We start from the raw sequence: 12937 nt of genomic DNA, 5'->3' as shown, positions 1-12937 counted from the left end.
TTTGGCTGTCCGAATAGGCAACTCATGTTGTTTCTTCATTTTCGCATTTGCAGCAGCATCGTCAAGAGTCGCAGTCGCCGGATTATCACCGTTATGCGAGCATTGGCAAATTGCCCCGTGCAACAACCAATGGCAATGGCAATGGCAATGGCTTTGTGGGCAACACACACACCGTTACTGTCGACATACATCAGCACAATGGACCGGCCAAGCAACAGCCGACAAACAACAGCAACAACAACAATCTACACTTGCCATACAACGATCTGAATGGAATGGCTCCGGCATTCGCAACGCCGCCAACGCGTCGGCGTTTCTTTAACCACAAGAATCTACGCAGCGCCCTCACGGGTCATCGACGCACTGCCTCCAATGGGGGCTATCCGCTTGACACAGCTTCAATGCTATCGGGAGGTAAGTTCTCTTTATATATCACCTTTTAGGTGTTGGGTTTATCTTAGAAACTCACACTTAGCTCCTAGACTGATCCCTTAGTTAGTACTATAAGCTTTGCACATTTCTTAAACGCTTTCCTTCACCCTGCACCACATCCTCATGTAGATCATCATCATTCGCATCATCATCAAACCAGCGGCAAAGAGTCGAACGCCCTGAACACCTCAACCTGCTCGGACTCAGCAGTGACGCGTCGTCGACGCAAGAACTTTAGCAATAACAATTTGAAGTCATCCGCGGAGCATGGAGCCAACAGCGAGAATCGCTTGAATCGCCTCAGCTTGGCGGGCACCTCTATCAAATCTCTAATCAAATCGCTTTGGAGTGTCAATTCCTCCAATTCAAGCGATGCAGGACTCAATCAATTAGCAGGCATGGCGTCTACTCTACCAATCTTCTTCTATTCGTTGTACATTATGCATGGCATTGTTTTATTTTTTATATTTTTCAGATTAGAATTACTTGATTTATGAGATATTTATTATGGAATGCAATTGGTTTACATTGTCATTAATATAACAGCTGTTAAAGATAAAAATTCTTCCATTCACATAACACTGTTAGAGTGAGGCCTTTTTATGCTAATAACATTTTGTCAGAATTTATTGCATTTGCTTAAAAGTGTGGCGATTAATGCTGATAACATTTTGTCATTAATGCAGTTTATGTTAAGCTGTTCCAGTTTATGCTAACAACAGTTTGTTATAACAATGCGTTTGCTGTTAGATTGAGCCAGTTTATGCTAATAACATTTTAGCATAAATGCATTTTATAGGAAAAGTAAAGCTGATTATGCTATTAGCATTTTATATTAAGCTAAACTGGCAGTTTAATAATATCATAATATTAATATTTTTACAAACATATACCTGTTTATACTACTAAATATTATTGTGCTCTTATAATCACTTTTGATTCGAATCCATTTTTGGCATGATTTTAAATTTGCATTAGTTTGATCCATTTTAATAATTTTGTGTTTTTTCTTTGCTTTCACAGGCAGCGACACCTTGGGCATCGAACACCATCCGCAGTCGTTGCTGAACTTGAAGCAGCAGAAGGATCAGCTGCGTGCCCGTCTTGGCCTGCTGTTCAATGACAACAGCAACGGCAACAACGTCAACGTCAATGTCAACAACAACAGCAACACAAATACAACCACCAGCAGCAGCAGCAGCAGCAGCGATCACAATGGCAACTCGACGCTGCACTCGACGAGCATCTCGAGCAGCGCAGGAGTTGGCAGCAGCACCAGCAACAGCAACAGCAATAGCATCAGCAACAGCAGCAACATCTGCACAACGGGCATCAGCAGCAGCTCCTCGCAGCTGATCAGCCCGGAGCAGACGCTGGCCAGCGCCGGCCTCAGCGGCAGTCAGCTGTCGGTGGCCACGTCGCACAAGGACGACACGCTGAGCCTGTGCAGCAAGTTCAGCAAGATGGGCTGCACCATGCAGGAGCATGCCTACGAGCCGCTGGCGCTGCCCGGCAAGTCACGCAAGGGAGCCACTCGCCGTTCCACGCGCGCTCAGCAGCTGCCGGCCAGCTTGGGCGCTGGAGCATCGACTGCAGCGGGCGCTGTCAACAAGCGAGCAGCAGCAGCCGCCGCGTTGGCTGCAGTGCAGCTGGCCTTGAAGCCGCTGTTCTTCGAGGTGCCGTTGCAGGAGCCCGATCCGCCGTATGTGGGCCGCCAGTGGCTGGTGCAGCAGCTGTCCAACATCCTGCTGGGCACGGACACACGAGTGGTGCTCATCAATGGCCAGCCGGGCACGGGAAAGACGGCCTTCTGCCTGCAGCTGGTGGAGTACTCCTGCTTCGGCCGGCGACAGATGCAGGCGCAGCAGCAGGAGGACGCGGACGCCATCTACAGCCAGCTGGGTGCCCAGAATGAGCGCATGCGCGGCCTGGCCTCCCACATGGTGGGCTACCACTTCTGCCAGGCGGACGCCAATCTTACGTGCCAGGTGCCGGACTTTGTGCACTCGCTGGCCGCGCAGCTCTGCCAGGCGCCGCAGCTGACGGCGTACCGTGACTACCTGCTTTCGGAGCCGCATCTGCAGGACATCCTGAGCGTGCGAGAGTGCATCGCGGATGCGGAGCGAGTCATGCGATTGGCCATACTGGAGCCACTGGCGCAGCTGCATCGTGCCGGCAAGATCCGCGCCAAGGTGGCCATCATATTGGTGGATGCACTGTGCGAGGCGGAGTACCATCGTCCGGATCATGGACACACCATTGCCAGCTTCCTGGCACAGATGTCGCCACATTTCCCACCCTGGCTGAAGCTAGTCGCCACGGTGCGCACCCAGATGCTGGAGCTGGTCAAGGCGCCCAGCTACACCCAACTCACGCTGGACAGCTGGGCCAGCAGCCAGGCCCTGCAGCAGGACATGCTGGACTACATCAATACGCGCATCGCGCACTGCCCGGAGATCCAGCACAACATCGGCGGACAGGTGGCCCAGTCGCAGGCGAAGTTCGTCTCGCATCTGCAGTCGCTGAGTCGCGGGTCCATGCTGTACGCCAAGCTCATACTGGACCTGATCTCGCGTGGCCAACTGGTGGTCAAGTCATCTAGCTACAAGGTGCTGCCCGTGTCCCTCGCCCAGATCTTCCTACTCCACTTCAACTTGCGTTTTCCCACGGCGCAGAGCTTCGAGCAGACGTCGCCCATACTCAACGTTTGCCTGGCCGCACTCTATCCTCTGACACTGGACGAGATCTACTACAGCATGGAGGCACTGCACCATGGCCAGGAGCCGCTCAGCTGGTCGCAGTTTATACAGCGCTTCAAGCTCCTGGACGGCTTCCTTATTAAGCGCCTGGATAACACCTACATGTTCTTCCACAGCTCGCTGCGGGAGTGGCTCATGCGCCGGGACGAGGGCGAGTCCAGCAAATTCCTCTGCGACGCACGACTCGGTCATGCCGGCATTGCCTTCCGGCTGTCCCGCCTCCAGGCGCCGCTACAGCCGCAGCTGACACTGGAGCTGGGCCATCACATGCTCAAGGCGCATCTCTACAGTAACAGCCAAGCGGCGCTCTCGCCTCGGGATTTGCAATCCTATTGGCTGGCCGGTGCGGCGGACAACATCTCGGCTGCCCTGGGTGCCCTGCGCAATGTCTACAGTCCCAATGTGAAGGTATCGCGGCTGGTGCTGCTCGCTGGCGCCTCGCCGGACCATCGCACCGACTACATGGGCGACGCGCCAATTTTGTGCATTGCCGCCCACGAGGGCATCCTGCCCATGGTCAGTCTGCTGCTGGAGTTTGGCGCGGATGTGGGTCTGACCAATAGCCAGGGCTGTACGCCGCTCATCCTGGCCGCCATGCGGGGGCACTGTGATGTGGTGCGCCGACTGGTGGCCGCCGGCAGTAGCCTCGGTCAGCTGGACACCACGCAACGCTGCGCCCTAGTGCATGCCGCCCGCATGGGCCACCTCAGCGTGGTCCAATATCTGTTGGCCTGCGATTGGTCGCCGCGAGCCCGCTCCCAGGACGTGGGCCGCTCCTTGGCACTGCAGCAAGCTCTCATCGGCGCCGCTGCGCAGGCGCATGTCAAAATACTCGAGGATCTGTTGGATCTCAACGAACACGAGCTGGACGACCTCAGCGTCAATGTGAACGGCCTGGAGCCGAGCAGCGGCGAGCTGGCCCTCACGGCAGCTGCTCGGCACGGCTGCGTGGACGCAGTCAACATTCTGATGTCCCGCGGAGCGCAAATCGATGCCAGGAATCGTCAAGGCTACACTGCGCTGTGGTTGGCCGTCAAGGAGGGCCACTGGAGCGTGGTGGAGCAGCTGCTGCAGCGCGGCGCCCTGCTGGACGAGCCGTTGGGGCAGGCGCGCAAGACGCCGCTCATGATCGCCGCCGAGGAGGGGCATCTGGAATTGCTGGAGCTGCTGCTGGCACGTGGCGCTGCCCTGGAGGCCGAGGATCACGAGGGATTCACGGCATTCAGCTGGGCGTGCCTGCGCGGCCATCTGGCGGCGGCCAAGTGCCTTATTGAGCACGGCTGCAATCGGCAGCATGAGGATCACAAGGGACGCACGGCGCTCGACCTGGCCGCCTATCAAGGCGCTGCCAGCCTGGTGCTGTACCTGCTGGAGCAGGGCGCCAATCTGGAGCACATCGATGTGCATGGCATGCGTCCTCTGGACCGGTCCATAGCCTGCCGAAACATACAGGCGGTGCAGGTGTTTCTGCGCAAGGGCGCTAAGCTGGGTCCCACCACCTGGAGCATGGCCATGGGCAAGCCGGAGATCCTGGTGGTGCTGCTCAACAAGTTGCTGGAGGATGGCAATGTGCTGTACCGGAAGAATCGCTTCCAGGACGCCGCGCATCGCTACCAATATGCGCTGCGCAAGATCTCTGGCCTGGAGCAACTGCTCGAACGGAATGCGGTCTTCGCCCAGCTGCGGACCAATCTGTTGTTGAATCTGTCGCGTTGCAAGCGAAAACTGAATGTAAGTTGTATACATTAGATCTTTAGCGAGATAATTGGACTCATGGTTTACTCTGATTGCCTTTGTAGGAACTTGACGCCTCCATAGATTTGGCCACGCAAGCCATACTGCAGAAGCCGCATAGCTACGAGGGCTACTATGCCCGGGCCAAGGCGCGCATGGAGCTGGGCGCTCTCAATGAGGCGCTGGTCGATGCCAACGAGGCCATGCAGCAGGCGGCTCAAAGCGGCGTCCTCTGCGAAGTCGTAGAAGTCCTCAAGCGCATCCAGGCCGAGCTGCTGACGCGCATCACCAGTGAGGATAACAAGCTGTCCGGCTATGGAACTGGTGCAGCAGCAGGAGCCGGCGCGGGAGCAGCTGGCGCCTGTGCCGTCTACGAATCTCAGCAAGAGATGACCGATTTGTAAATGTCCTTTGTTGTTGTATCGCATTCGAATCACAATCGTAACTTAATAATAGTTCTTAACTATTTACTATTTATTGCTATTTGAAAGTTTTATTAATTTAAACAAAAATGTACTTTTTATCATTCTTTTTCTCTTAAAGCATGTAAAAACTAGTTGTAATAAACATATATTATTTAAGTTTATATTTGCTTAATCAAATAAATACGAATTTATAAGATCAAAAGCGAAACTATTATGTTAATCAATATAAAAGTATAACATACTTTTGGGGCCAGCAGAATATGAGCTGCATTGGTGCTGAAACTAGATGAGGTGTGAGTCTGTGCTATTGCGGAGTGAAACTGCTAGCGGATGCACCAACCATACCGAAAATTCGGAGTAAATGTTAAAAACTCCGAATTTCATTTTTGGTGCTGAAACTGGGTGGGATTATGTCTCTGCTATCGCCCCGGCAAACTGCTAGCAAATGCACAAACCATTCCGAAAGCTCGGAGTAAATGTTAAAAACTCCTAATTTCATTTTTGGTGCTGAAATTAGATGAGCATTATGTCTTTGCTATTGCGGCGCCAAACTGCAATGCACAAACCAGACCGAAAACTCGGAGTAAACGTAAAGAAATTCCGAATTTGAATAAATTGATTTGAAAACGAAATGACGAACTTAATAAAATTTTGGTTAGTAAAAGTCAAAATCTATTTTTACAAATGTTCTTAGCAGTTAACAGTTTTTAAAATTAAATCTTAGTCTAGCACTTACATCTGAACAATGATAAATAATACGTATATAACGCGTATTCAAGGCCACAAGTATATATTAATTTTTTATTGGGCGTACGTCCAAAAACAAAATTTTAGTTTCAGTCTCGCTTTCGTATTCTAAAAGCAGATTACATTGTAATTGTAATTGTAATTGCTGGTAAATAATTTGAAAAACAATTTTTACAAAATAAACAAAGCATAAATTTGTACAATTTTAAAAACATGCATTCAAAATGTCAAATTATTTACCATAAATATTAATAACTTAAACTAATTTCGAGATATAGCTAAACTAAATGCAGCGACTCAATATGAGTCAGAAAAGGAACTTTTTGCAGGCTGGCCGTGCAAAATGCTTTCGTTGTTGGGCTCAACATTTCATTTCCATTCGGATGGCACTTGTTTCGGTTGTCATATGGATATGTCATCTGGCTAAAACTTCTCGTCATCCATGTTGGTGCGGCAATTGTTGAGCGCCGACTGCCGCTTCAGCGTGCCCGTCTCGCAGTCGTTGTAGGTCTTGGCCAGCACCTTGGGCGTGTTGTTGTGGTGCATGTTGTTGCGATTCAAGGTGCTCGTTGGCAGATTACTCGTCTTGACGGGCATGCGGAAGCTGGACTGGCGCTTCGGTCGTTGGTCATAGTACTGCAAATGCCAATGCAAAAACAAAATCAGTATCAACTGCCATTGGCTAGATAAATGCGACACTTACATCCTTGGTGGGCAGACTGGAATACTGATTGGGATATGTGTCGAAGCTCGCTGTGGTCGTGGTCGTCTTGTTGAGCGTCTCCTCGATGTTTTGCAGATAGCGGCGTTTCGTGAAATGGAATGTGACCAAGCAGCAGGCGACAGTCAGCAGCATGCAGCAGCAGATCACAATGGGCACTGTGGCGCTGGAAGCACTTTGGAGCTCTGCAAGGCAGTGGATATTGCAAACGTGTTTCAGGTGTGGAGCATGCGTGGACTTACCTTCACAGTCGCCAGGCACGCAGGCGGTTTTCTCGAACTCAGCGCCGCGGCACTCATGCGGTCCCGGCTGCTCCACTAGGCAGCGGCGATGGCGCAGGCGTATGCCATCATTGGAGCAGGCTGACCACTCGTTCCAGGAGCTCCAGCCGAGAAAGTCTGCAAGTAGATCAAACGTAAGACTCCAATCGAGCTGATGCAACACTCACAGCAACTCACCTTCACATGGCGCCATCTCGCACTTCTGCTCCTCGAGCGCGCGTCCCGCACAGAGTCGCTCGTGGCCGCCCAGGCATTTGCGTGTGCGTCGGCGCACGCCCAGACCACAGGTCACTGAGCAGCTGGACCACTCCGACCAGCAGCTCCACTCGTGCTCCAGCTGTGTGTCAATGCTGTTGTCCGGCTGCTCGTCCGTCGGGCACGCGTGCATATTGCAGGCGCGACTCTGCGTGTTGTGTCCACGTCGACGCTGCTGTGTGCCGCCGCCGCAGCTAACGCTGCACGGAGACCACTCGGATTCGGAGTCCGCGGTCTCGTGCTCGCTGTGCCGCTGACAGCTGCCGTCCTGGTTGCAGTTGCGTGTCTCCTCCTTGGCCAAGCTGATACGCACCGAGCTCGAGTCCGCACTGGTCGCTCGGCAAGCATAGCGATAGCGCTTCTCCACATGCGCCTCCGACGAGTTGCCACCGGCTGCCGTCAGCCAGGGCGTCCAGGCGCTAAGCTTGCGCACCTCGGCGCAGCTCTGCATGTTGCAGTCCTCGTAGTCCAGCCAGCAGCCGGGGCAGGCCATGCCTCCATTCGACGGCTTGGGATCATCGCATTCGCGACGGCGCATTCGGAAGCCGCCTCCACACTGCGCACTGCACTCGCTCCACTCGCCCCAGGGTCCCCAGCCGCCGTCAATGGGCGTCGGCTTGGCCACGGGGCAGGGCGGCAAGTGGGTGCAGTACATCTCCGCCAGCTCGGGTCCCAGGCACATGCGTCCACCGTGCGCGGGCTTTGGATTGCTGCAGCTACGACGGCGTCCCTTGACGGCCACGCCACAGGTCTGCGAGCAGGGCGACCAGGCCGACCAATCCGTCCAGCCGCCGTGCTGGGTGCAGTTGGTCACCTGGGTGCTGATGCCCTCGCAAGCTGCACCTCCATGCTGGGGCTGCGGATTGTTGCAGTTGCGCTGTCGACACATGCAGTTGCTATCGGGCTGGTCATGCTGCTGGCACTCCGCCCACGGCGACCAGGTGGACCAGCCGCCATCGATGGGCGCATTGAGCACAGGACAGGTGATTTCGGTTGGCTGCAGCCAGGGCTGCTGCAGCGTGGGATCGAGTGGTGTGCAGCGTTCCACGAGCTCATTCCAGCCACAATACGGATCCATGGCATTGAGGCAACTGGTCTGCGAGACATGGCGACTGCAGCGCTGGGCGGGAATGCGCGTCAGAGCCAGATCCGTGCCCAGGTACAGGGACTCCGTCACCTTCAGATAGGACATGTGCAACAGGGTGCTGCTGCCCGTGTCGTCCGCCTGCCACATCTCCACCAGGCAGGTTTGCGTCTTGCCCTGCGCTCCATACTTCACCGACAGCTTCTTGATGTGATTGCCACTGCTGCTGACGTAGAGCACATGCAGCTGCTCCGTTCTGGTCTGCACGATGTCCAGGGCAATGTGCTTGAAGTGCTCCAGCCGGGAGTGATACAGCGGCTGAGCCCCTATCGGCTGTATGGCCTGATCCATCAGTTGGTATCGCGAACTCTCCAGCAGGTGGCCAAAGGCAGTGGCTCCACTAGCACACTGGAACTGACTTCGCTGCGGCGTGTTTACCGTCTTCCAGGGTGCATCCGCGTGCTCCTGGTGCCTGAAGGCGCCCTCGAACGCTGCATTGATCGAGCTCAAGTTGTAGGCGCAGACGGCAGAGCCAAAGATGCTCGCCCTGAGGGAGAACAGAAGAAGAAGAAGAAATGAGTGAATCGATATTGAGGGAGTCCAATCTAAGTGCTTACCCCGGTGTGCTGAAGGTGGCATAGAGCATCTGCTCCGATTCCGCATATGTCATGCCCTGTATCTCATCAAAGTAGTAGGGATAGTCGCCTGGCAGAGAGCAGTTCAGGCGCGCCTTCAGGAACGAGGTCCAATTGTCACGCAGCACCTGATCCCCGCCAGCGTCGTTCTTGCAGACGCGCGCAATGCGTGAATAGATGACCTATTGAGCAGAGAGCAGAGAATATAACGATTGCAGTGGGACTATATCGCCTCTCTCTCTCTGTCTCTTTCTCACTCACCTTGCCACAGCTCATGTGCTCTGACGCGGACTCGCGGAGCAGAAAGTAGACAAAGTTGCCCGCCTCAAAGCTGCCCACAAACTGAGCTCCATTTAGCCAATTGGTGTTGTACTGCTTAGTGCGCAGGAAACGTTTGCGATCCATCTGAGGGGGAAGTTATAAAAGAAGAATTATATATTTTATATTTTCCAATCTCTATGTAAGCTTCTTAAAATTCACTTGATTAAAATTTACATATTATATATTATATTTAAAGACTATCCCTGGTATCTTTCGATCGAAATTTAAAAATCACGATAAGAAATATGAAAGAAACTATGTATTTTGTCATATATAACTTTTTAAGCCACCCTCGTGTATGACTAACCACTTACCTTATTGGACTGGATGGGTGTGCGAATGATGGCCACGTCGCTGCTGGAGAAGTCTGTGGCAGTGCCCGCAAACATGTTGCCATTGGACAGGAGGCTGGTGCTGTTCGCCTGCGGATGAAAGGGGCACTTGACCACGCCATCGTCCAGCTGGGTAACGTTCAGATTTTCCATCTACACAGAGAGAGATAGCGAGAGAGAGAGAGAGAGAGGGAGAGAGAGAGGGGGGATACAAGAGTTTAGCTCAGCTGCAGTTGTTGGGCTGTCAGAGACGTCGCCAACTCGACGAGCAGACATAGACGACGCTGACGACGACGACCACTCACCTGGCGCCTCGAGCAGCTCGGCTGGAAGGCGTTCGTCCCACACGCGTACAGTTGGTTCTCACCGTAGCTGTGGAGCACGCGCACATAGTTGCGACACCAGCGATCCGATTGGCCTTTCTGCTGGCACAGCAGCACGTTCCCAGGCGTTGCCTCCCAGCTGGCCCGCTCCAGCAGCTCCAGCTCCAAAGACATGCGGTACAAGGTGTCTCTGCGCGAAAGAGAGACGATAAAAATGTTGCGAATATGTGTTTTGCTGGTAAGTTTATAGCCGAGCGAATGGCGGGAATTGTAACAGCTAAATTCGGCCCACAATAAAACGCCGTCCCTCTGCCCAGGCCTCTACCCCTTCCCCTTCCCCTTCCCCTTCCCCATCCCCTTCCCCTACCACCTGTCACAGCCTCAACTATTGGCAGTTGTCATAACTTCCAACTGGTCTCTGGTGTCAATGCACTGCAAGGCAAACAGGTAAAGATACCTGTACGCAGGCACAGTGGTCGACAATCGACAGACATTTGTGTACTAGACCCGCTTGTAGGCGTCTCACGTGGGGGCAACAAAAAACATGATAGAAGAACGTATCGAAATTATGGCTTTAGTGCCACGTTAGGCAACTGCTGCAAGAAGTTCAATTAAGATAAGCGAACGGCGTGTGTGCTTAGCCAGGCTAATCAAAGATATCACAATGTGGCATAGGCATAAGTGATTCAAAGTGTTAATATAGATATAGAGATAAACTAGATCAAACATAAACAGAATGAATGCATCATTCTTTATTTTATGACAATTCTTTAAACTTAAAAGACTTGAAAAATCAGAGACAAACGTCTTTATTAACTCTGAATTAGTTCCATCTATAAATCTCAGTCTTTAATATCTTAACCTAATATGAAGTATTTTTATGGGTTTGGAAGAATTTAAATTTATTTTTTATTTTTTATTTGATTTCCTTTTTTCTTTTCAAATTATTTTACCTTTTTATTTTATTTATTTATTTTTTTATATTGAATTTAAAAAAAATTATAATTTTATTATTATTATTTTTATTTTAGATGGTCGAATTTAAATTTTAAAATTGCAATGTTCAATTTCGATAATTATCACTAAATTAATTATATTTGAGTAATGTTACAAACATTTGTGAATAATTTAAAATTCACATGTTTAGGTTTTTTATTGAGCTGTCAACCAGTGTGCAAGGTCTTAGCTGCAACCACTGTCGCAGCACGTATTTGGCGTAACATATACGAAGATCAATAGATCAAGTGCATACGAATGCGGCTAGCAGCAGATAAAGTAGATAAATGGTTACATCTCGAACTGGACAGTGTTTCGCTGGCTAGAATTCACAGTCGCAGTCGCAGTCGCCGTTGTCGTTGCATTCGCATTCGAATTCGAATTCGCTTGAAGGAATGCCGCCGACCAGACGTCGCCATAATATTGGAGCCAGCCCACAGTTGGCTTTGGACAGCTTTAGACAACTTCACTAACGAACATTTGATGCAGTTTAGCGACATAGAAATTATTGCTGTGGCTGACGCTGCTGCTGCTGTTGTTGCTGTTGCGTTGGCCAATGTGGGACTCACGGACCGGATCGCATCGGATCGAATGCCAGCTCGCCCAATATCAATCAGTCAAACGCAGCTGCCGCGCGTGGACTGCGAACTGTGGAGCGTGGCTCGGAGTGGCGCGTGGCGCGTGGCTCTGACCAGGGTAACCCGAGCTGCCAGGCAGAGCCGACTGCTGCGGTACGTGATGTTGATGATGAGGTAATAAACAGGCACAACATTTGCAAAATAAGCCGACTGCAAAAGACGCCCTTCCCCAAAACAAAAAAAGAATACAGCTGTCAACCTATGTGAGAATGTGTGTGTGTAAATAGGTGTATGTGTGTGTAGCGATAACATCGCGTTGGCAGATGCAAAAAGCAAAAACTGCTTTTAGTTCTGTCATTATTTAAATTAAGGTATTTAAATTTATACATTAACAAACAGCAGCAGGTAAATGGCAAAGCAGACGAAGAACGCTCATAAATGGGGCTACGAAAACGCAGTTAGACAAAGAAAAAATCCGACAAGGGTTATAAAATATTTTATAGCCTATACATAACATTTACAGCATGTCAGACTCTAAATTAAAGACTGACACGAAACAAATCTAATCGACAAAATGTTTGTTTTTATTGATATATATATACATATACATATATATATATATAAATATAAATATGGACAAACTTTTTTGTCATATTTTATGCCAACGCAGACGCTTGTCTTTTATGAGTAACTGTAAAGAGCATAGAGAGCAATATCAATGGACAGACTCTCCTGTCAAACAGTCGATGCCTTTTATGAGTAACTGTGAATAGCCGTGTTTGTTGGGCAAGGTTATGTGATAAGCCTTAACAGTTGGTAACGGGAACGGAGGTTGACGACGTCAACAAGTGTGTCAATAAACCAGAATCATATAAGACGAAAATACACCTGAGCTTTTTATTATTTCATTCAAGCAGTCACACGCCTTAGCTTGTTATACGCATGAAAAAATATCGTGACAAATGTCGCGTAGCAAAAAAAAAATGGCATGACAAAAAAAGGGCGTGTAAATTGCTGGCAGACCTAACGGAAGCGAAATTTAATTATTGTTGCTTGTGTACAGTTGTTAAGTTTTGTTGTTTTAGCTGTGCGAGTGCCGCCAAAACGTGTGCTATTACACTTCAAAACAAGTGTGCTAAAAATTGAAAATTAAAATACCAAAGGCCTCATTTTGCACAAGCTAAAAATCAGTTACAAAATCTACTAAAAATCGGTAATTTGAAGAAATGAACTAAATTTAGACATATGTATGTATTTCCATTTTAATGGCCAAAATTAGCATAAACTAAGTTAATGATTTGTAGAGTTTCGTGT

At 50.3% G+C, this 12937-nt stretch overlaps 2 protein-coding genes across 14 annotated transcripts in view; one reads left to right on the top strand and one right to left on the bottom strand.

The window, feature by feature from the left end:
* Positions 1-5506, top strand: part of rols (zinc-RING finger and ankyrin repeat domain-containing protein rolling pebbles) — a 68047-nt gene extending 62541 nt beyond the window's left edge. For 7 of the 12 annotated variants that reach the window (XM_018005520.2, XM_089466383.1, XM_089466380.1 and 4 more), the window contains 3 exons: positions 54-414; positions 1456-4922; positions 4991-5506. In XM_018005520.2, the coding sequence (XP_017861009.1) occupies positions 54-414; positions 1456-4922; positions 4991-5329 (4167 nt within the window). In that variant the 3' untranslated portion in view covers positions 5330-5506. Of the gene's footprint in view, positions 1-53; positions 415-561; positions 829-1455; positions 4923-4990 lie in introns of all 12 variants that reach the window. The other 5 variants (XM_018005523.2, XM_018005525.2, XM_089466382.1 and 2 more) reach the window with 3 other exon arrangements.
* A 493-nt stretch (positions 5507-5999) lies between these two features.
* The window catches only part of Sema5c (Semaphorin 5c), a 47287-nt gene continuing 40349 nt past the window's right edge, over positions 6000-12937 (bottom strand). For both annotated transcript variants that reach the window (XM_018005530.2, XM_018005531.2), the window contains 8 exons: positions 10032-10239; positions 9709-9879; positions 9335-9478; positions 9056-9255; positions 7277-8985; positions 7061-7216; positions 6801-7003; positions 6000-6733 (listed from right to left, as the gene is read on the bottom strand). In XM_018005530.2, coding sequence (XP_017861019.2) covers positions 6521-6733; positions 6801-7003; positions 7061-7216; positions 7277-8985; positions 9056-9255; positions 9335-9478; positions 9709-9879; positions 10032-10239 — 3004 coding nt within the window. In that variant the 3' untranslated portion in view covers positions 6000-6520. The remainder of the gene's footprint in view (positions 6734-6800; positions 7004-7060; positions 7217-7276; positions 8986-9055; positions 9256-9334; positions 9479-9708; positions 9880-10031; positions 10240-12937) is intronic.

This window comes from Drosophila arizonae, chromosome 4, assembly GCF_054131065.1.
Source record: "Drosophila arizonae isolate 15081-1271.41 chromosome 4, UAZ_ARI_1.0, whole genome shotgun sequence".
Taxonomy (NCBI): Eukaryota; Metazoa; Arthropoda; class Insecta; order Diptera; family Drosophilidae; genus Drosophila; species Drosophila arizonae.
The sequence above is the reverse complement of the archived record's forward strand: the minus strand, read 5'-3'. Positions and strand labels throughout refer to the sequence as shown.